This window comes from Anabrus simplex, chromosome 4, assembly GCF_040414725.1.
Source record: "Anabrus simplex isolate iqAnaSimp1 chromosome 4, ASM4041472v1, whole genome shotgun sequence".
Lineage (NCBI taxonomy): Eukaryota > Metazoa > Arthropoda > Insecta > Orthoptera > Tettigoniidae > Anabrus > Anabrus simplex.
The window spans coordinates 277,250,470-277,272,221 of record NC_090268.1 but is presented as its reverse complement, the minus strand read 5'-3'; the positions used below and the strand labels follow the sequence as shown (position 1 = coordinate 277,272,221).

At 42.6% G+C, this 21,752-nt stretch overlaps 1 protein-coding gene across 1 annotated transcript in view; it reads left to right on the top strand.

The window, feature by feature from the left end:
- Positions 1-14,420, top strand: part of Wnt2 (Wnt oncogene analog 2) — a 1,072,327-nt gene extending 1,057,907 nt beyond the window's left edge. The window contains exons 4-5 of the mRNA XM_068227505.1: positions 3,916-4,273; positions 13,828-14,420. Of these exons, the coding sequence (XP_068083606.1) occupies positions 3,916-4,273; positions 13,828-13,979 (510 nt within the window). The 3' untranslated portion in view covers positions 13,980-14,420. The remainder of the gene's footprint in view (positions 1-3,915; positions 4,274-13,827) is intronic.
- Positions 14,421-21,752: the final 7,332 nt, after the last annotated feature.

Sequence of the window (21,752 nt, the reverse complement as noted above, 5' to 3'; positions counted from 1 at the left end):
CCAGCCTCGTGTCGACGTAAAAGAACTCCTGCGCGACTAAATTCCGGCACCTCGGCGCCTCCGAAAACCGTAAAAGAGTAGTTAGTGGGACGTAAAGGAAATAGCATTATTATTAGTTGTTGTTTAGAGCGGTCTAACAGCCAAGTCATCGGCCCCTGATAGTACGAGGTTCAATGAAATGATGATGAGGATGATGATGATGATGATGATGATTGTTGTTTAAAAGGGCCTAACATCTTGGTCATCGGCCCCTAATGATACAAAATGAGACTAAATTAAATGAAAAATTAAAAAACAAAAACATCCACTGACCAAAATTCCAAACGTGAGGACGAAGAATGAATGGGTGGATGGATATGAATTTAAAACGATCAGTGGAACCGACCCACAGTGCCTCACATGCACAGAAGCTGGCGTAGAACAATTGTATTACTGACCAAGGGACTGCTTCTATAGCACAATACTGAATCGATGATACTCTTGTAGTCGAAAGGGGTCCACAATCCAAGTCAGCGGCCCCTCATAATGGGACTTAACGCTAGGAAGGGAGAACCATGGTATTTGGCATGTGTCGGTACTAAGAGTAGCGTAGACTCACAGTATTCCACACATTATGGTACTACTTACAGGTAATGAAATTCGCACATGTATTACAGACCTACGCTGTTCCGTGCATTGCGGTGCCATTGCCAAGCAACGCAAACCTATGGTGTTCATCACATAAGGGTACTAACCACAGGGACTCGTACTATCCCGTGGTGTTCCTCATATAGTGAGTATAGCCAGAACCATGAGTTCCCTCATCCCATGGTGTCGCTCATATAGTGCTACTAATCACAGGTACTGTAAAAGCCTTCGCGCTCTCGTTTATTACTAATCACAAACCTATTTGGTATCCAACATAGTGGTACTACGCGCAAGTAGAAGCGACCCATGGTGTTCCCCGTGTGGTGGTATTAAATCACAAGTAAATTCATGGTTCTAATTTGATCAACCCTGTGTTGCGCCTCTTATGACAGGCTGGGGTTACTGTGGGTGAATTCTTAGTCTGCGACCCCCACCCACAAGGTGTTGTGTGTTTGGTCCGCGAGAGGTATTTTATTTCCCTCAAGTCCGCCGGGAATCCGGTTAGGACACCCCTATCCGCCACCTGGGACGCGTCACGTGGGAGTATCACCTCTCCCCCTGCTACGCCAGCGTAGTAGGTTCGTGGTCACGAAATGAAACGATAATCCAAAATTCAAAATGCATCCACTGACTAGAATCTAAAATGAATGATGATGAAAAATTACCATTAATCCAAAACAATCGGTGGATCCAATTGGCAATGTCTTATTTCCTGAGATGATGCTTCTTGTGCAAAGGGATTCAAAATCTAGGTCTCCGGTACCTCATAATGGTACTAATCAGTGGTAAGGTGGACCCAAAGTGTTCCTCATACAGTAGTACTAGACCCATTGTGTTCCTCATATATCGGCATTAATCACAGGTAATGTAAACCCGCGGTGCTCCTTCCCAAAATATACTAATCACAGACCCGTGGTGTTCTTCACATAGCGGTAGCAGTCGCGGGTATCGTCGACCCATGGTGTTCTTTACTTAATGAGTACTAATCATGGGTAATCTCATGGTTCCAAATCCATCATCCCTTGTTCGCCTATTTTAGTCGCCTCTTACGATAGGCAGGGGATACCGTGGGTATCTTCATTTCCACCCACAGAGGATAAATCACCATTAGATCATATTCACATATATTTTACGTCGCACCCACAGAGAGGTCTTATGGCGACGGTGGGATAGGAAAAGCCTAGGATTGGGAAGGTACCGGCCGTGTTCTTAATTAAGGTACAGCGCTTGCATTCGCCTTGTGTGAAAATGGGAAACCACAGAAACCATCTTCAGGACTGCCGTCAGTGGGGTTCGAACCCACTATCTCCCGGATGCACGCTCACAGCTGCGTGCTCCTGACCGCACGGCCAACTCGCCCAGTACACATAATACTAAAAAGAATTATTAGGTAAGAATGCAGTATGTGGATGGCTATGTGATTAAAATATAGCACCATAAATATCCACTGGCTAGCTAGCTTTCCATGCAACTACTCACTATCGCACTGTGAAATAAAGCCGCAGATTGGCAACTCTTAGCGGCCCTTAAACAATGCATGGGTTATTGTTTATGACAGAACAATGATTTTGACACAGCCTAGGCCCCCGAAATTTAGAAGAAAATGCCCAACTTTAATGTCTGAAAACCTGCCCTTCATCAGATATGATCGATAACAAGGAAGGGAACACGACATAACGGTAGCCAGATGCAATATATCCACAAATAGAAATTGGCATAATGAAAGGGTTTTAGAATGCCATCCAGGACCTATTAAATATAGACTATGTTCCTAGGCTGTTAAGACATGCAAGTACCAAGCGAGTTGGCTACGGATTTGGTCACGTAGCTGTGAGCTTGCATTCGGGAGCAGTTGCTTCTAACCCCACTATCGTAATCCTGAAGATAGCTATCCATGGTTTCTCATTTTCAGATCAGGCAAATTTTAAGGCTGTACCTCAATTAAGGGCACAGTCGCTTCTTTCTCATTCATGGCACTGCCCTGTCCAATCGTCGGCATAAGAACTGTGTTTCGATGTGACCTAAAAGCAAACAGCGTAGACATATAATACTACACAGGTGTTGTGTTAGCGAAAGACAAAAACAATAACTTAACTAATTATTCAAAGCATACAAAAGTGTTACTTTATAAATTAACAGAAAATAGTATTAACCAAAATTTGCCGCCACGCTATGTACGTATGTGACTAATGGGCCTGCATTATACAACCTCCTTTGACTTGGAACATTCCAGTGCTGATCCTGCTAGGGTTGTTCTTTGTTCTGATCGTAATAGCCGGGGACTAGCTCTCTAAGGTAGTTCAAAGCATCTACCGTTATTAAGACAACATAAATTTGGATATAATTCCTTGTGATCATTATCACTACGTATCATAAGTCAACATTGAAGTCAGTTTCTTTCATATGTTTCCTTCTTTAATAAATGTGATGACCTTTCCCCAGGTGTGATGTATTAAAACCTTGCTTTAAACCACCAGCAGTTTACAGTCCTACTCGCGATCTTAGCGATAATATCAATCAATTTACGCCGAGTCATCGTGCATAACGTAAACCAGCGCAGTAATAGTCTTGAGTCTTATCTCCTGACGTAGATCTTCGAAGTTAGTATCACGACTGGGTTTTTCAGTGACCACAGACAAATGATACCTTCAAAATCCCTTCACGGCCTCAGACTATAGATGTTGTTAACAGTTCCATTGCACTCTCGCGGGCCTTGGGAACAGCAGACGAAACAAATTTACAGAAGCACTCATGCATGAAGGACCACACGGTTATTTATTACGTTCTAAAATGCTAAACCTATGCAGTAAGAAAGTGAATTCCCAATTTCCAGAGCTGGAAGAGAATGTAATGTATTGCCAAATGCTGCCTGTGTGCGCCCCACCAGGTTTGGGACGAATATTATTTCCCCACAGGAGACTTGGTCTGCTTAAGTAAATTTGATTGCCTGATATTCTGTGACTCACTTCAGGAAAATACTAAGATTTATTTATTTATTTATTTATTTATTTATTTATTTATTTATTTATTTATTTATTTATTATAGCTCTAAATGAACCAATTCATTTCATGTAGCATAAAGTTAAAATGCTGTCATACTACTAATTTTCACTCAACAGTTTTATTCATAACAACTTTCAAACTGTGTCCGATAATAAAGTGTTATATCCCTGATAGAAGCTAATATGCTCACTCCCAGTTAGAGATTTTAGAAAAGACATTTTCTAATGGACAATTACTGGATACACTATATTAAACATTGAATTAATTCATTTGTCTCTTTTTCAGGCGGTGAAAGTAAGCCTTCTTACGGAGTGTAAATGCCACGGCGTATCCGGGAGCTGTACCATGAAGACCTGTTGGAAGACGCTGCCTCCTTTCCGCAAGATAGGGGACAACTTGATGCGCAAGTACTCGAGAGCTCGTCCTGTCGTAGCGCTGTCAGGAGGCGGCAGGAGGGTAGGCAAGAAGTTGCACTTGATGTTGAAGAAGCCACCTCCTCGGGGACAGCAACCCCCAACACCTCTGCGAGCACCACGCCGATCAGATCTCGTTTACCTCGAGGAGTCTCCTAACTATTGTGAGAGAGACCTGTCCACCGGATCGCTGGGCACAGTAGGAAGGCAATGCAACCGCACATCTAAAGGTTTGTCTTACAGTTAGAATTCTTTACTTTGAGTAACTCAAAACTTCTCAATAATATACCTATGCTGTATGCTACATGTTAAGATATGTCCATTTGGAAGCAGAGTATTGTCACATAGAATTTTAACAATGACTGATTTTATTCTGAAGCAGATTATTGCTCCATTGAATAGAAAGACTGACTTATTCCATTATTTTATAACCAGGGTATTGTCCCACATAATATTAAGACCCACTGAGTCTAATACAGGGCCTCTCAGGATGCATGCACCAGTGCATTGCACTGGGCACGATGCAAAAGACGACTTCGCTTGGTTGACCAGAGTGCAAACCCTCACTCCTCGGTTTGGAGCAATAGCGCTGTATCTCTCTTTCCCCACGCCTGTCTCGCTCGCTCCGCCTGTCTCCATCTTCCTCATTTGCTCCGTAGCGCTCCAAATCCGAGCCTAGTTGAGCCGAGCTTAGCCGAGTCGCCCCGAGACGACGCACTGATCCGAGCCGAGCCGAATGGGACCGATGCACTTTACACAGGACCTCTGCGCCTCAGTTTGCACGCGTGAGATCTTGGACGTTTGAGAGGCCCTGGTCTAATATGATATATTCGTCATGGTCTGAGTGATCGGAAAAAACGTGAACCGGGTATATGAGCGTTAGAGGGTTGGTCATACTGACAACTAACTTGAAAGAAATAATTCAATATTTCCCGCCGTTGTCATTTTAGTAGCTGCCTGAAGTTAGCCAGTCAGATCACTTCGCGACCGAATTCAAATGGGTTTTGCGAGGCGGTGTTGCTATATCTGCACAAGGCTGCACCGGCTTGATATCACATATCGAAGAACTAAAATACGCCAGGGAAGAGTTTGAACTTGGGCCTACGAAATGAAAGGATCAAGTCACAGCAAATACGCTATGCTGACACGGCTGAAACCCATGGTGTGAGCGTTAGATGTTGATTTCTCGACATGGTTCTAAAGCTTATAAAATATTAATATTTTTCAAATTATTTATCAGTATGACCAACCCTCCAACATTCATATACCTGGTTCACGTTGTTTCCGATCATTCTGTATATAAGACAATCCTGCCTGGTGGAGTCTGTTCGACTCTCATAACTGCACCAGAATTGGAATTTGCGAAGAAATGGATGAAAATACCATCTTTTGCGAATCTAGAAGTAGTCTATTATTTTCTTTGTCAGGTCCCGCGGTGTAGGGGACAATGCGTCCGCCAGTCATCCGGCGTCCCCGGTTTCGATTCCCGCCCGAGTCAGGGGATTTTAATTGTAAATCATTAATATCTCTGGCCTGGGGACTGGGTGTTTGTGTCGTCCTTAACGTTCCTTTCCTCACATTCAACACTTTACACTTCCGCCATTTACAAAATACACGCAGGTTCCTCGCATATGGTGCAAGTAGGGGCAAGTAGGTCGACGCCCCGAACAAATAGCATTTCAAAACCAAAAGGTTTCCTTTCCAAATTGCAATTAATTTCAAATATTCACATCGATTAAGATACCATAGTTACATAGTAATCAGGTGGACTTCTCGGGTCCTTAAAATAAGACAGAAAGTAATTTTTTTTCTACATACATACATACATTATCATTATAGACTGTTATTCCTTTCAGCGTTCAGTCTGCAAGCCTCAGTGAATTTACTAAACGTCGCCACAATCCTCGATTTTCAACTAGTGTTGTGGCCTCATTTAGTTCTATACCTCTTATCTTTACATCGTTAAAAACAGAGTCTAACCATCGTCGTCTTGGTCTCCCTCTACTTCTCTTACCCTCCATAGCAGAGTCCATTATTCTCCTAGGTAACCTATCCTCCTCCATTCGCCTCACATGACCCCTCCTGCCATTGTTCCCACCTGTTTGTACCGGCAATCATTCTTGCTACTTTCATGTCTGTTACTTCTGAGTCCACCCAGCTTTCGCTCCCGTAAAGCAAAGTTGGTCCGAAAACAGACCGATGTAAAGATAGTTTCGTCTGGGAGCTCACTTCCTTCTTACAGAATACTGCTGATCGCAACTGCGAGCTCACTGCATTAGCTTTACTACATCTTGATTCAATCTCACTTACTATATTACCATCCTGGGAGAACACACAACCTAAATACTTGAAATTATCGACCTGTTTTAGCTTTGTATCACCAATCTGACATTCAATTCTGTTGAATTTCTTACCTACTGACATCAATTTAGTCTTCGAGAGGCTAATTTTCATACCGTAAAATGTTCTGAGCTCGGTAAATTCATGAAGCAGGATGCTACCTTATTTGCACATAGTCCAAGAGAGGATCTCGCCTCTAACGGGTTATGGACCACCGGTGAATTGTATAGTCCTAGCCGCCTGAGCACAAGGAGGGCCAGGACTCAGAATATGTCCGAGATGCCCACTCCCATTCCTTAGCAACTGGTATCCCGACTCTCAGGACCACTTACTAGGCCACTCAGCCGTTGCCCATGGTTCACGAACTAGGACGTGACTACAGTTAATTTGTTTTCTGTGTATAAAATTTCTAAATGTTCTGCTTTCCCAGTCATGGGTCGAATGATGACATGCACTACAAGATACTTCATGGCATTCCTGTAAAGACATGTTACCTTCTTGACTCAGATTACATCGCCTCTCGAAAATAAGCAATGTTTACTGCAGGAATTCATGCACGACAAGAAAATGTAATCTTTCTTCAACATCTTTGGTCAAGTTACAATTCGTGGTTTAGATAAGTATTTCGCAGCTTCTTCTTGGGTACCAGCTTTAGTGAACCTACGTAAAGGTTTCCGATTGAAAAGGAATAGTTGAAGGAATCTGAATTCCCGAGAAGTTTCGTCTCAGAGGGGTACAACAGTCTTCGTGACAAAAATGTTTCAGTATTTTGCCTTCCAGTTAATAAGGGAATGGTTGCCCAGTTGTACTTCCTCTGAAAACTCTGATAACCGGGCGAGTTGGTCGTGTGGTTAGAGGCGCGCGGCTGTGAGCTTGCATCCGGAAGATAGTGGGTTCGAATCCCACTGTCGGCAGCCCTGAAGATGGTTTTCCGTGGTTTTCCATTTTCACACCAGGCAAATGCTGCGGCTGTACCTAATTAAGGCCACTGCCGCTTCCTTCCCACCCTTAGCCATTTCTTATCCCATCATCGCCACTAATCCGAGTTTCATCTCCTCGCCAGTAAATTTTCTAGAATCAGGTTACATGTTGATGCTTGTTGTTCAAAGGGGCCTAACATCGAGGTCATCGGCCCCTAATGGTACGAAATGTAATGGCAAAGTGAAAGTTCAAAATCATCCGCTGACCAAAATGACATTTTTGAATGGATGGACATGAATTTAAAACAATCAGTGGATCCGACTCAAAAACTATCATAAATAATAGTATTACTGACCAAGGGACCACTTCTAAAGCACAATTCTGAATCGAGGATGCTTGATGTCCAAAGGGGTCCAAAATCCAGGTCAAAGGCCCCTCAGAATGGTACTTATCGCTAGTAAAGTAGAACCATGGCATGTGTCATGTTGGGGTACTAATCAAAAGGAGCGAAGACTCACGGTGTTCCACACATAATGGTAATACACACAAGTATTGTACGTCGTACAGGTAACACAGACCTATGGTGTTCCTCACATAATAGCGCCACACATAGGCAACGCAAACCGATGAGGTTCCTCACTTAGGTGTACTAATCACGAGCGAGGGTTATCCCGTGGCGTTCCTCACATAGTGGATAGTAAGCGCAGACAACGCAGACCCACGGTGCCGCTCATATAGTGGTACTAATCACAGGCAACACCCAGACCCGTGGTGTTGCTCACAAGGGTACAACTCACGGGTAGTGGAAACCCACAGTGACCCGCTCTCTGCTGCTACTGATCATAAACCTATTTCGTACCTAATATAGTGCTACTACTCGCAAGTACAGGCAACCCATGGTGTTTCCCGCGGGATGGTACTAATCAAAAGTAGTTTCATGCTTCTAATTTAATCATCCCTTGGTCGCCCCTTTTAGTCGCCTCTTACGACAGGCAGGATATACCGTGGGTGTATTCTTCGTCTGCATCCCCCACCCACAGGGGGTAGAAAGAGAGAAAAAAGAAGAGGAAGGAAGGGATCCGTCACTTCGAAAAATGAAGTAACGGACGATGAAATGCAAGGGCCACGAAGGGCGTGAACATGAAAGACTCTCTAGGCCTCGAATGCTCTAATACCGTCGGGGTCGGAAAAGAACAAGAATTGACCAAGTGAGGTCGGACAGGATAAATTAAAGTGAGGAGCCTGGCACAACTAAGCGGAAGCAATTCCAAGATCAGTTAAGGGCCCCGTGGTCGCCAACTCACGCTCCCAAATCGAGAGTCCTTGGGGCCCCTTTTAGTCGCCTCTTACGACAGGCAGGGGATATCGTGGGTGTATTCCTCCTCTCCGTCCCCCACCCGCAGGGGGTAGAATCAGGTTAAGTAGATTACATATCATAATTCAACGTTTCAGTCTTCATTTACTGTACGATATAGCAATATTAGTATTCGTTAGTGGCCTTATTTACAACCTGTCGGCACGTATCGTATACTTTACACTCATGTCTCATTATCGTGCAGTCCGCTTGCAACGAGGAGTACCTAGAGAGACTTCTGGGAAGCATTGTGTCAATGACACCAGAAAATTCAACTTCGATGTCGATAATGGTCGTTTACCTAAGAAGCATTTCTCTCTATATTAAGTGGAATAGATTGACGATCTCTGTGTCGAGCCACCCTGCGATCTCAAGAATTTACCTGCTACTGTACTTTTATGAGGGCTATGCACCTCTTTCGTCTGTAACTTTCTCTATTTTGTGATTTCAAGATAAACTACTTCAAGATACACCAATCGTGTTTTCGCTGCTTAGGCTAGGTAGATCTATATCAGCAGTTCAAGTGGCATTACATGCATAGTGTCCTTGTCATTATTTTTCAATTGATGGCAATTTCATTGTGGGAATTTCTTTGGAATTTGCTATCATTCAGCTGCTACGAACGTATCCCGATGAATTAAATGGCTGATTGTCTTTATTGAACAATCGGACTACCGCAGTGTGTTGCGATTTTCTCTTTCTTTCTTTCTTTCTTTCTTTCTTTCTTTCTTTCTTTCTTTCTTAATTCATGTGGCAATATTAAAAGAGATATTCTATAAAAGATCAGTTAAGATTCTCTTATTTGAAGAGCTATGAAACAAACGACACTATTCTCCAACACAAATGAACTTTCCCGTGATAACGTTCTGATTATACCATTGCAACTAATGACTGTACAATCAGTATTTCATTCATCCATAATGGAATGTTCAAGTTATTTCATCAATTCACAATCAAGCACTCATTCTTTACTGAATGCTCTCTCCCGAGAAGAGTGTGTGTGTTTTCATTTATTCAGGCATGAACACAATTCAGTCTTGGACGCGTATATTCATCAATTCATAATTCATGAAAATGTCTCCACATTTGGAGCTATCCGCGACTGGGAGAGGGGACTTGGAATCCAACCCATTCATTCATGCATTCAGTTATTCATCCATTCATTTAGGCAGTCAAAATTTCATTCATAATGGAATGTTCACTTCAGTCCATTAAGTCATTCACTCACCCAATCGATCACTCATACATCAGTCTTTCCTAGTTTGTGGCTATCTGTGATCGGGTGAGAAGACTGTTATTCATTCTTACACGACCACAATCCATTTACCAATTCACGCAGTAATGATGATGATGATGATGATGCTTGTTGTTTAAAGGGGCCTAACATCTAGGTCATCGGCCCCTGATGGTACGAAATGAAATGACAAATTAAAAGTTCATAACCATCCACTGACCAAAATAAAAAATGGCATGAAGAATGAATGGATGGATATGAATTTAAAACAAACAGTGGATCCTACCCAAAAACTACCATCAAAAATGGTATTACTGACCAAGAGACCACTTCTAAAGCACAATCTTGAATCGAGGGTGCTTGTTGTCTAAAGGGGTACAAAATACAGGTGAACTGCCCCTCATAATAGGACTTATCGCTATAAAGTAGAACAATGGTATTTGTCATATTGGGGTACTAATCAAAAGTAGCTTAGACTCACGGTGTTCCACACATGATGGTACTACTCACAAGTATTGGACGTCGTACAGGTAACACAGACCTATGGTGTTTCTCACATAATGGCGCCACACATAGGCAACGCAAACCGATGAGGTTCCTCATTTAGGTGTACTAATCACAGACGAGGGTAATCCCGTGGTGTTCCTCACATAGTGGGTACTAAGCGCAGGCAACGCGGACCCACAGCGCCGCTCATATAGTGGTACTAATCACAGGCAACGCCCAGACCCGTGGTGTTGCTCACGGGAGTACGACTCAAGGGTACTGGAAACCTACTGTACAGTGAACCGCTCTCTGCTGCTACTAATCACAAACCTATTTCGTACCTAATATAGTGGTACTACTCGCAAGTAAAGGCGACCCATGGTGTTCCCCGCGTCATGGTACGAATCAAAAGTAGTTTCATGGTTCTAAGACAATCATCCCTTGGTCGCCCCTTTTGATCGTCTCTCACGACAGGCAGGGGATACCGTGGGTGTATTTTTCGTCTGCGTCTCCCACCTACAGGGGGAAAGAGAGAAAAAAAGAAGAAGAAAGAAGGGATCCGTCACTTCGAAAAATGAAGTAACGGACGAAGAAAGGCAAGGGGCACGAAGGGCGTGAAAATGAAAGACTCCCTAGTCCTCGAATGCTCTAATACCGTCGGGGTCGGAAAAGAACAAGAGTTGACCAAGAGAGGTCGGACAGAATAGACGAAAGTGAGGAGCCTGGCACAAGTAAGTGGAAGCAATGCCAAGACTCAGCTAAGGGCCCCGTGCTCGTCAATCCACACTCCCAAGTTGAGAGCCCCTTGGGTCCCTTATAGTCGCCTCTTACAACAGGCAGGGGTTTCCGGGGGTGTATTCTACATGTGCGACCCCCACCCGCAGGGGGTAGTGTGTTTGGCCCGCGAGAGGTATTTTATTTCCCTCAAGTCCGCCGGCAGGCTGGTTAGGACCCCCCTATCCGTCACCTGGGACGCGCCACGTGGGAGTATCACTTCTCCTGCTGCTACGCCAGTGTAGTAGGTTCGTGGAATTCATGCAGTCATCCACTCATTGAATTCAGTCATAATGTATGTGGTAATGGTGGTATAACTCCACACGACTTGTAACACAAAAGTAAGCACTAAATAAGCTAAGGAAGAGGAAGATACATGTTGTTCTAGACCACGGATGGCGAACCTTGACTGATTAGCGTGTCGGTTTTGTTTATTTCTTTTTACTGCCGTGTGTGCCATCAATCATTTTCCTTCAAAATCATGAAATCCCTCATTTAACTTCGTTTAGGTATTAGATTACATTACATATAAATCCATTCGAATGAGTGTTTCGTGACTTTATTTTGCGAACATCACTTGGAAATTAGATTTTAAAAGCAAATGAATTTTAAGAATAAGCTATATTTTTGCTTTAACTTAATAAAGTTACTTGACGATTGTAGCTTAAAGGTGCCTAACAGCTGGGTCATCGGCCCCTAATGGTACGAGGTGTAACGAAATGCAAAATAAAACTTCAGAATGTATCCACTGACTAGAATCGAAAACGAATGGTGATGAGAAAATGATCGTGAAACAAAAACATTCATCGGATCCAATTCACAATATCTTAATTACTGGGATGATTGTTATTGTCTAAAGGGGTAAGAAATCCTGGCCAACGGCCCCTCACACTGGTACTAATCACTGGTAGAGCAGAACCATGGTGTTCCTCCTACAATGGTACTAATCACAGGTAATGTAGACCCATGGTATATCTCACACAATGGCACCACTTGCAGTTAACACAAATCCATGGTGGTTCATACATTAGGGCACAACTCACAAGCAACGCAGACCCATGGTGATCCTCACATAGTGGGACTCATCACGGGCACCGGTATTCCCGTGGTGTTCCTCACTTGATGGGACTAATCACACCGCCACGTATACTCATGGCGTCGCTCACAGTGTGGTACTAATCATAGGCAATGCAGACCCATGGTGTATCGCCCATTATGGTAACGCTCACAGGGAACGCAATCCCATGGTGTTCCTCACATAGTGGGCACCGGTATTCCCGTGGTGTTCCTCACTTGATGGGACTAATCACACCGCCACGTGTACTCATGGCGTCGCTCACAGTGTGGTACTAATCATAGGCAATGCAGACCCATGGTGTATCGCCCATTATGGTAACGCTCACAGGGAACGCAATCCCATGGTGTTCCTCACATAATGGTACTACTCTCAGGCAACGCAGACCAATGGTTGTCCTCAAATAGTGGTACTACTAATCACGGGGGTCAGTCAAACCCGTAGTGTTTCTCACATAGTAGTACTAACCACAGGCAACGTAAATCCATGGTTTCTCATAATCCCTTGGTCGCCTCTTTTAGTCGCCTCTTACGAAAGGTAGGGGATACCGTCGGCGTAGTCTTCATCTGTGTCCCGCAACCACAGGAGATAGCTAGAGAGAGAGAGAAAGAAAGAAAAAACAAGTAATCGAACACTTCGAAAAATGAAGTACGGGACAAAGAAAGATAAGGGCCACGAAGAGCGTCAAATTGAAAGACTCCTTAGGCCTCGAATTTTCTAATACCGTCGAGGTCAGAAACGAAGTTTACCAAGGGATAACCTAATAACATTTTCAAAAAATATGGCCATAACATTTATTGAGATATACTTCTTTGTATGTTGGGTATTCAGCCCAAAGGCTGGTTTGATCCTCAACAGCTCCACCAACAGCTGTCATAGATAGTCTAGGCGTCACTGAAGAGGTATACTAGGGAAATGAGGAGTGAGGTAGCTTCCCGTTGCTTTTCTCACGGAGTCAGAAGTTGCTCTTACATATCAGTCTGCCAAACCCACTGAAATGCATGCACCAACCGACCCTATGAGCGATATTTTCACACCATTCATAGCAGGGAATGGCTGCATAAGGAACAGTGTTACTAGAATCGCTCACACCTCGGTCACTTTCATATTGTCAAAGCCAAGGATGAGACTGAGACAGGTCAATGAAAGTAACAAATTTATTCTAGCTCATACCAGAGGACATAGTGCACTGTAAACACTACATCTTGCCAGCAAAGTCTTAATTAAAGCGTAATCTTAAAATATGCTGTGTTGCTAGATATTCGACCTGTTTATTACATGTGAAAACATTAAAATATGTTAATACGTTGTCTGACGTGCCACAAAAGTCGTGTTCGCATGTCACCTAGTGGCACACGTGTCATTTTTTCGCCATCCTTGACATAGACTATGTAACATTGTTGACGTCTAGGACAAAATAAGTTACCTATATTTAGTGTAGTATTAGTCAAATAAATGTAAGTGGAGAATGTAATGCTTGTATCGAGTTTTATGAATTGAAATAAACGAATGTTCTCTCCAGTTTCACGTCATCCGGAACTAGTGGATGAGTGTGTTCCATTGTCTTCTATTTTAAGTAATACCTGTATTTATTTTGCAGGTACCGACGGATGTGACCTCATGTGCTGTGGACGCGGATACAACACACATCAGTACACCCGTACCTGGCAGTGCCATTGTAAATTCCACTGGTGTTGCTACGTAAACTGTGACACGTGCAGCGAACGTACCGAGGAATATACGTGCAAGTGATCAGTGTCATGTTGTGCAAGATTGAACTAGAGCAGGTTTCCTTTTGTAAGACACTTCACCTCCCATATGGGAACATCTCTTATTTATACGTGTGATCACCTTGAAAACAATCAAGGGCGTAAAAGACGCATATAATTTAAAAAAAGAAACTATCATCGCATTAGAAGAGGACTTCCAGTGTGGGGAGCTATTTGTGTGTGAATATTAAACGCGTGTCTCTTAACATTCTAAGCATTAAGATATGAAAATAAATTATTTAAGAACTAATATATTCGGTAGCATATGGATATACATTCCTCAACTTGTTAAACCAATTTCAAGTCACTTGGATGCATTGTCCGTAACTGTTGTAACAATTTCATGTGTTCTTCAATAACTGTACATCTTACTGTTTGAAAATGCTATCAGTTTCCATGTCATGTTCTTTCGTACATAAAGACTGAGAGAATTCATATTGTTTAATACAAGTTCTATACCCTTGGTGTGTCTAATTGTGTTCCAGGAAGTGTGTGGTCTCACGTTCGTTTTACATCCTAGTCAGTGGATATGCTTTGAAGCTTGAATTATCGCTTCTTTTCGTTGCACCTCGTATCTTTAGGGGCCGATGACCTAGCTGTTAGGCCCCTTTAAACAACAAACGTAATCATTATTGTTACCGTGGTTTGGTGGAGCAGCAGAGGTGAAAGAAGGTGCTGGGATGAAGAGGTCTCAACTTACGAAATTAAAATTTAAAATTTAACAAGGTTATATTTTCTTTTCAAGATCAAGAAATAACAAATATAACAGGTACTCAGTAGCCTAGCAACAAATCAAGAATGTACAATTACAGTTGTTACAGGATTTGGGCTCCGAGACCCAGACACACAATTCTTGAGCAATTAGCCCAACTTTAGCCAAATACCAGGTTTGACAAAGGGGCAGAAAACCCCAATCATGCCCAGGAGCACTTGCTCCCTATTACTCAGTAAAGCCTCCTCGAGGCACACAGAAACCAAAATTTTAAGAAAGAGCAACCCGCTCTTAAAGTTCAAGCCTATCAAAGGCCACACCAAACTCGACTTTCAAGCTGACCTCCAAGCACATGAAAACAGGGGTAAAAATACCCAACCTACTGAGGCCTATTCAGTAAAGAAGCAGGTTAATTACATGGCCTCCAAAATACCAACTTGAGAGGAGGCGAAACTGCACTCCTAATACATTTCTTTAAAACCTAATTTGGCCCTAGGCCGCTTATGCAAGGGCTAATCCCATTCTACGGAGGTGACACGATAGAAAACTTTATGACATTACGAGTAGAAGGGAAACTGTTATGAAAACGTAGTCACCTCAAAACAAAATGAATGGGAGCTCGAGAGGGTTAGGCACTCTCTATCCCAATTTGTAGTTTAAAGAGACAGAATTTATACCAAGAGTATTTTACATTTTAGAGGAAAGTTACATGGTAAAAGGTATCGAACCTGCCCCGAGAGTTAAACTGCTGAGCTAGGAAGAAAATAAGTTATTAAAAGGCCATTACCTTATTGATGAACCGCTGCCCGAAGAAAGAGGCGCTTCCCGCCCCCTGCTACATAATTTACACAATGATAGATGTTACTGAAGTGGCCCGGAGACCCGAAAATCAGCAGTTTATATACCCTCGTGGAACATTCGAGACCTTTCATGAATGATAACACCCGCCCACAAGCTTTTTATTGGACGGCCAAAAGATTACATGTCAAAACTGGAGAAGAAAACCAGGATTGGTGGAAAATTAATTACAGAAATTTACGATTGGCCAATTTCAAAACTGGCGGAAAGAACGAATTAACATTGCCAACTTAAACAATGGCTGAAAGAAATTTAATAAAGAACAAACTTATGAATAGCGAATTTCTTCAAAAAAAAAAAAGTGTTCCTTCACTTCGCACTAGGGTGCACCCTTGTAGTTCTTAAGTAGTGTTATCTAGAAGAGAATGTTCACACTTCTTGCTACAGAGAAAACAAAAATGAATCGAAACTGACACAGTTCAGAACACTTCAAAATTTACAATAGCGACATCTTCTGATAAAGTTTAGAATTAACATGGTTGTTAGAGTTCAGGCTCCCTCCAGAAGAGGAGTTTCAACTGGCGCAAAGTTTGAATTAGCGGAGCGGAGGTGTACCGCCCGGTACAATTATCATTATTTCCTTGTCCTCATTACCTGAATTATGGTGATGATGATGATGATGATGATTATGCTGCTTGTTTAAAGTGGTCTAACATCACCGACTCCTAATGGAACGAGGTTGATTGAAACGAAATGATAATTATACTTTCAAAATGTATCGACTGACTAGAATTTAAAACAAATGATGATTAGAAAATGATTATGAGATTAAAATAATCACTGCATCTAATTGTCAATGTCTTATTTTCTGATAACATGATGACAAAAAGGATTACGGCAGAGTAAGGCATTGCCTTGAAGTGAAATAATATATTTCATTCAAGTTACAGCTTAGAAAACACATTAACATACACAAAACAAACTAAGACAGTCAGCATAATAAAACGTAGTTAACAATGAAATAAAACGGATGGCGAGGTCTGCTGACTGCTCGTCATCTCTTAGAATGAGGGCGATGATACTTTGAAATTTTAGACTACGGCCAGGTCCACGCACACCGCAAGGATGTGTTTACCACGGTAAGTCACCGCTTGAAGATGATGCTCCGAAGTCTTCGGCTTCCTAATGGCATCCATCCGCTATGTATGTCAGAACAAAGGAAATCTTGCTGTCTTCATCACCGATACCAAATCTTGTTCCTGTACCAAATTCAACAAACTACGCCATCCACCGAGTGAGCTGCACGGTTTGCGTCACGTAGCTGTCAGCTTGCATTCGGGAGACAGTGGGTTCGAACCCGACTGTTGGCATCCCTGAAGATGGTTTCCCTCGGTTTCCCATTTTCATGCCAGGCAAATGCTCGGGCTGTATATTAACGCCTCGGTCGCTTCCTTCCCAAACCGTGCAGCTCACTCGGTGGATGGCGTAGTTTTATTTCATAATTGGCTTTACGTCTCACCTGCACAGATAGGTCTTATTGTGACGATGGAATAGAAAAGGGCTGTTAGTGGGAAAGAATTGGTCGTGACCTTAATTGATGTACAGTCCCAGAAGTGGGAAACAATGGAAAACTATTTTTGCGGCTGCCGTCCGTCAGTGGAGTTCGAACCCACTATCTCCCGAATGCAAGTTTACAGCTGAGAACCCCGTAACCACACGACAAACTCGCTCGGTCATCCGTAATATCACGTACCCAATTGTGTATACAAAGTGATAAATATAGGTGAAAAAATTGTAACATTGTGGTCTCCTGGCATTCGGCTGTGCGAAGACCTTCGTTTTCAAGCGGATATTACTGATGAAAATACATGGCCCTCCCACCCGACGTGTTCGGGATACAGTCTGGGTTTTGGAGCGTAGTCGCTCAGGTAAGAGGCCCCCCCCCCCCACCAGGCAGCGGTGGTGGTGATTATTGTTTTAAGAGAAAGTGCACCTAGGCAACCATCCTCTGTATATAACACTTATCAGAGAGGAAAAAATGGAGGGATCTGTCACTTCGAAAAAAGAAGATATGGGCTGAAAAAGACAAGGGTCATGAAGGGCAGGGAAATGAAAGATTCGTAGCCCTGGCAACCTAATAGCGTCGGGGTCGGAAAAGAACAAGAGGTGACCAAGTGAGGTCGGATAGGATAGATGAAAGTGAAGAGCTTGGCAGAAGTAACTCGAAGCAATTACATGACTCATAAGGGCTCCGTGGTTGTCAACCAACCCTTCTAAGTTAAGTGTCGCTGGGGCCTCCCCAAGCAACACGCAGATCATGTTTTTATTGGCTTTACCTATCACCTGCACAGATAGTTTTTTTTAACAATGGGATGTATTCAGCCACTCCCATCCACAGGGGGTACAATTAATTCATGGTACCAAAGCCACAATCCATTTCCGCATCCTAGCTCTTCCCTTTTAGTCACCTCTTGCGAAAGGCAGGGTATAGCGTGCGTGTATTCTTCGTCTGTGTCCCCCACCCACAGGGGGTTGGTCCAGGTCGTTAATGAACTTTATGTGCAACGGATTCGATTAGTTTGCGCATTAATTGTCGCCAATCACACAATTTGATCATAATGAAAAGAGAACACTTCGTTGCGTTTGTCATGAAAGGAGTGGTGAAGGACGAAAAGTAAAAAACAGAAGTTATCAGACGGTGGATAATACTAGGATACAAAGAAGCAACAAGCAATTTACTTGGGTAGCAGGAGAGGGGTTAAATAGGAGAGTTGTATAGGAAGACTCGCCTTGTGGGTGAACATTATTTGTTTTTATGGTCAGACATTTGGTTTTAAAAATACTTTCAATTGCTTGAAACTGAAAAAATACACGTCCTTATAGTTATGATGTACAGAATGTTCTCTTGTAATAAGGAAGTAAGGAGCCAATTCTTTTCCATTGCCGGTCTAGATAATAAGACGTGGATATTCATCATATTGCTGACCATACATACAGTTACTTAATGTCGCTCTCACAGGATTTGAACATGGCTACGCCATAGGTCGTCTAATATGTACACTCAACCACACAAAAATTGGCCGCTGCAGAAGATTACTTTATTTCAAAATCCTCCTGTTGGAAATAGAAGAAAATATTGTGCAGGTGATAGGGTTCAAAGTATCATCTCTTCGGCCAGCGGTTATCTACAGCTTACAAATATCCTCTCGTTTCGACAATGAATAAAATTAAATATATTTACTTTTGCCGGCCAATTTTTGTGTTGTTGAGTGTACATAATAAGCATTTAAGAACAGTAAGGAAATTGTCTTCTTACTGTCATTTCTCTAAATTTATTGAGGTCGGCACTTGGATAGATTTAGCCCAGTTTTGCGGATGTGTGTACTTGCTGACGCCAACTCCCCGTGCAGCGGTGTTTCAGTGGTGCTTAGTAATGTGATGTGTTGTGTGCACATGAAGAGAAGTCCCCGTCCCTGCAGGAAATCAAACACGGAACCCTATAAACAAAGAGTAACTAATAAAAAGTTGGCCGTAGTCTGTCACTATTGTAACAGGCGCACTGTTTTGAGGGTTTCGTAGAATTACTTATTGTTTTCGCTGGTTCAATTTCTCACAGAAACGACTATTACGCACTTTCCTTTTTTTTGGTTATAAATGAAGCCATACTTTTCAGTGTCGACATAGTTAAATGTAACAAAAACTTTTCAGTCTATCAAATACACTGCAGTTTCGATATAAATTATAACACAATAAACATATCTGTAAAAATACACACTGTAAAACACACACTATTTTACAAAGAATATTATACAAAGAAGTTTTACAGATATGTTTACAGTGTTATAATTTATATTGCAATTGCAATGTGTTTGATGATGATTATGATGATGATGATGATAATGCTTGTTGTTTAAAGGGGCCTCATCTAGGTCATCGGCCCCTAATGGTACGAAATGAGACGAAATGGTATGACAATTTCAAAATCCATAATCCTTTACTGACCAGAATTCGAAAACGTGAGGACGAATGAATGGATGGATATGAAGTTAAAACAATCGGTGGATCCGACCCACAAGGCCCCACATTCCCAGAAACTTAGCGTTAAACTATAGTATTACTGACCAAGGGACAGCTTCTAAAACACAATACTGACTCGATGATGCTTGTAGTCGAAATAGGTCCATCCATGTCATCGGCCCCTCATAATGGTACTTACTGCTAGGAAAATGGAACCATGCTATTTGTCATGTTGCGGTACTAATCAAAAGTAGCGTAGACCCGCGGTATTCCACACAGTATGGTACTATGCACAAGTAATGAAATTCGCAAATGTAACACAGACCTATGATATTTCGCACATTGCGGCGCTACTTAGTTACTCACAGAGTGGGTACTAAGCATAGGCAAGGCAGAATCATGGTGTCGCTAATCCCATGGTCTTGCTCATATAGGGGTATGAATCACAGGTACTGCAAAAGCCGCCAACGCACTCCATTGCTACGAATCACAAACCTATTGTGTACCTAACATAGTGGTACTACGCGCAAGTATAAGCGACCCATGGTGTTCTCCGTGTGGTGGTACTAATTACAAGTAATATCATGGTTCTAATTTTATAATTCCTTGGTCGCTCCCTTTAGTCCCCTGTTACGACAGTCAGGGTATACCGTGGGTGTATTCTTCGCCTCCGTCCCCCACCCACAGGAGTTTGTGTGTTCGGTCCGCGGGAGGTATTTTATTTCCCTCAAGTCCGCCGGCAAGCCGGTTAGGACTCCCCTATCCGCTACCTGGGACGCGCCTCGTGGGAGTATCACGTCTCCCCCTGCTACGCCAGCGGAGTAGGTGCTTGGCAGTGTGTTTGACAGACTGAAAAGTTTTTGTTACATTCATTTCTTTTTCCTTGTATCATTCACTTTTCTCGTTTCAACTCTTACTTTTTCACGTTTTTGCCGAATCTTAACCAAATCTTTCTTTTCCATTACTAAATTTGTTGTCCTATACATCTGACCACGATGAATTCACAACGAGAGCTAATCTCCAACTGAGCGCACGAGTCAACACAGCACCATCTTATAACAGAGTATGTGTGTGACGTCACATATTTAGCATACATTTTGCTTTACTTTGAAGCAGTATTTCACGAAAACCACGTTTCAGATTTTTATTCCTTTTTCAGTAGGTAGCCTCATCTTTCATCTGTTAATTGAGACATTAAACATAATCCTAATTTAAATACTATCGGCGATATACTCGTTCTACACTTAAATATGTTCTTACTGGGCGAGCTGGCCGCGTAGCTCTAAACTTTCATCCGAGAGACAGTGGGTTGGCAGTTCTGAAGGTGGTTTTCCGTGGTTTCCCATTTTCACACCATGCAAATGCTGGAGCTGTACCTAAATTAAGGCCACGGCCGCTTCCTTCCCACTCCTTGGTCTTTCCTATCCCTTCGTCGCCATAAGACCTATCTACTGTATGTCGGCGCGACATAAAGCAAACTGTAAAAAAAAAAAATTCCAAGTACCCGTTGTCGAGGAACTTAAGTCTACGTTAACAAATTTAGTGCAGAGAATGTAGGTTGAGTAGTAGGACCAAATGTGGCAGATTCATTGTTGAAATGGGGATCAGTGATGAATGCAGTCCTCGAATCAAATAGAAGGGAAAGAACAGCCTTAGAGGTACGACAAGCAGAAGCATTTCTAGCCAACGTTTAGTACATGATCACCTACAGCAGTATGTTATATGAATCTAACATGAACATATTATGTCGGCAAGTCACTAACCTTGTCCTGTATATCGAAACACCTTACAAACAACTGAGATAAGATACTAGCACGTATGGCAGATCATTAGAGTACATCTGTGAAATATCCTGGTTCGAGACCAGAACAACTACCTTGGAAGATACTATCTCTCGTTGTGCTGCAGAGGAGGTGCATGTAACAGGTGTGTGTGTGTGTGTGTGTATGTGTGTGTGTGTGTGTGTGTGTGTGTGTGTAGTGTTTAGCTGTGAGTTATCTCACGATTGTCTGCTGACAGCCGAGGATCAGTACAAGTGCGAAACAAATGTTATGTGGCATATTCCGCAGAGTGGGCATAGCCTCCCGAGATCCAACATAGTGGCGGTTGAGAGATTTTGATGTAACTTGTTTATACATATTGAAATAGGTTAATAAGAAGTGTTATGGAGAAATATTTTGATATTGATGCCCAAGGACTTAAATGAGGACTGTCCATTTAAATGGATAT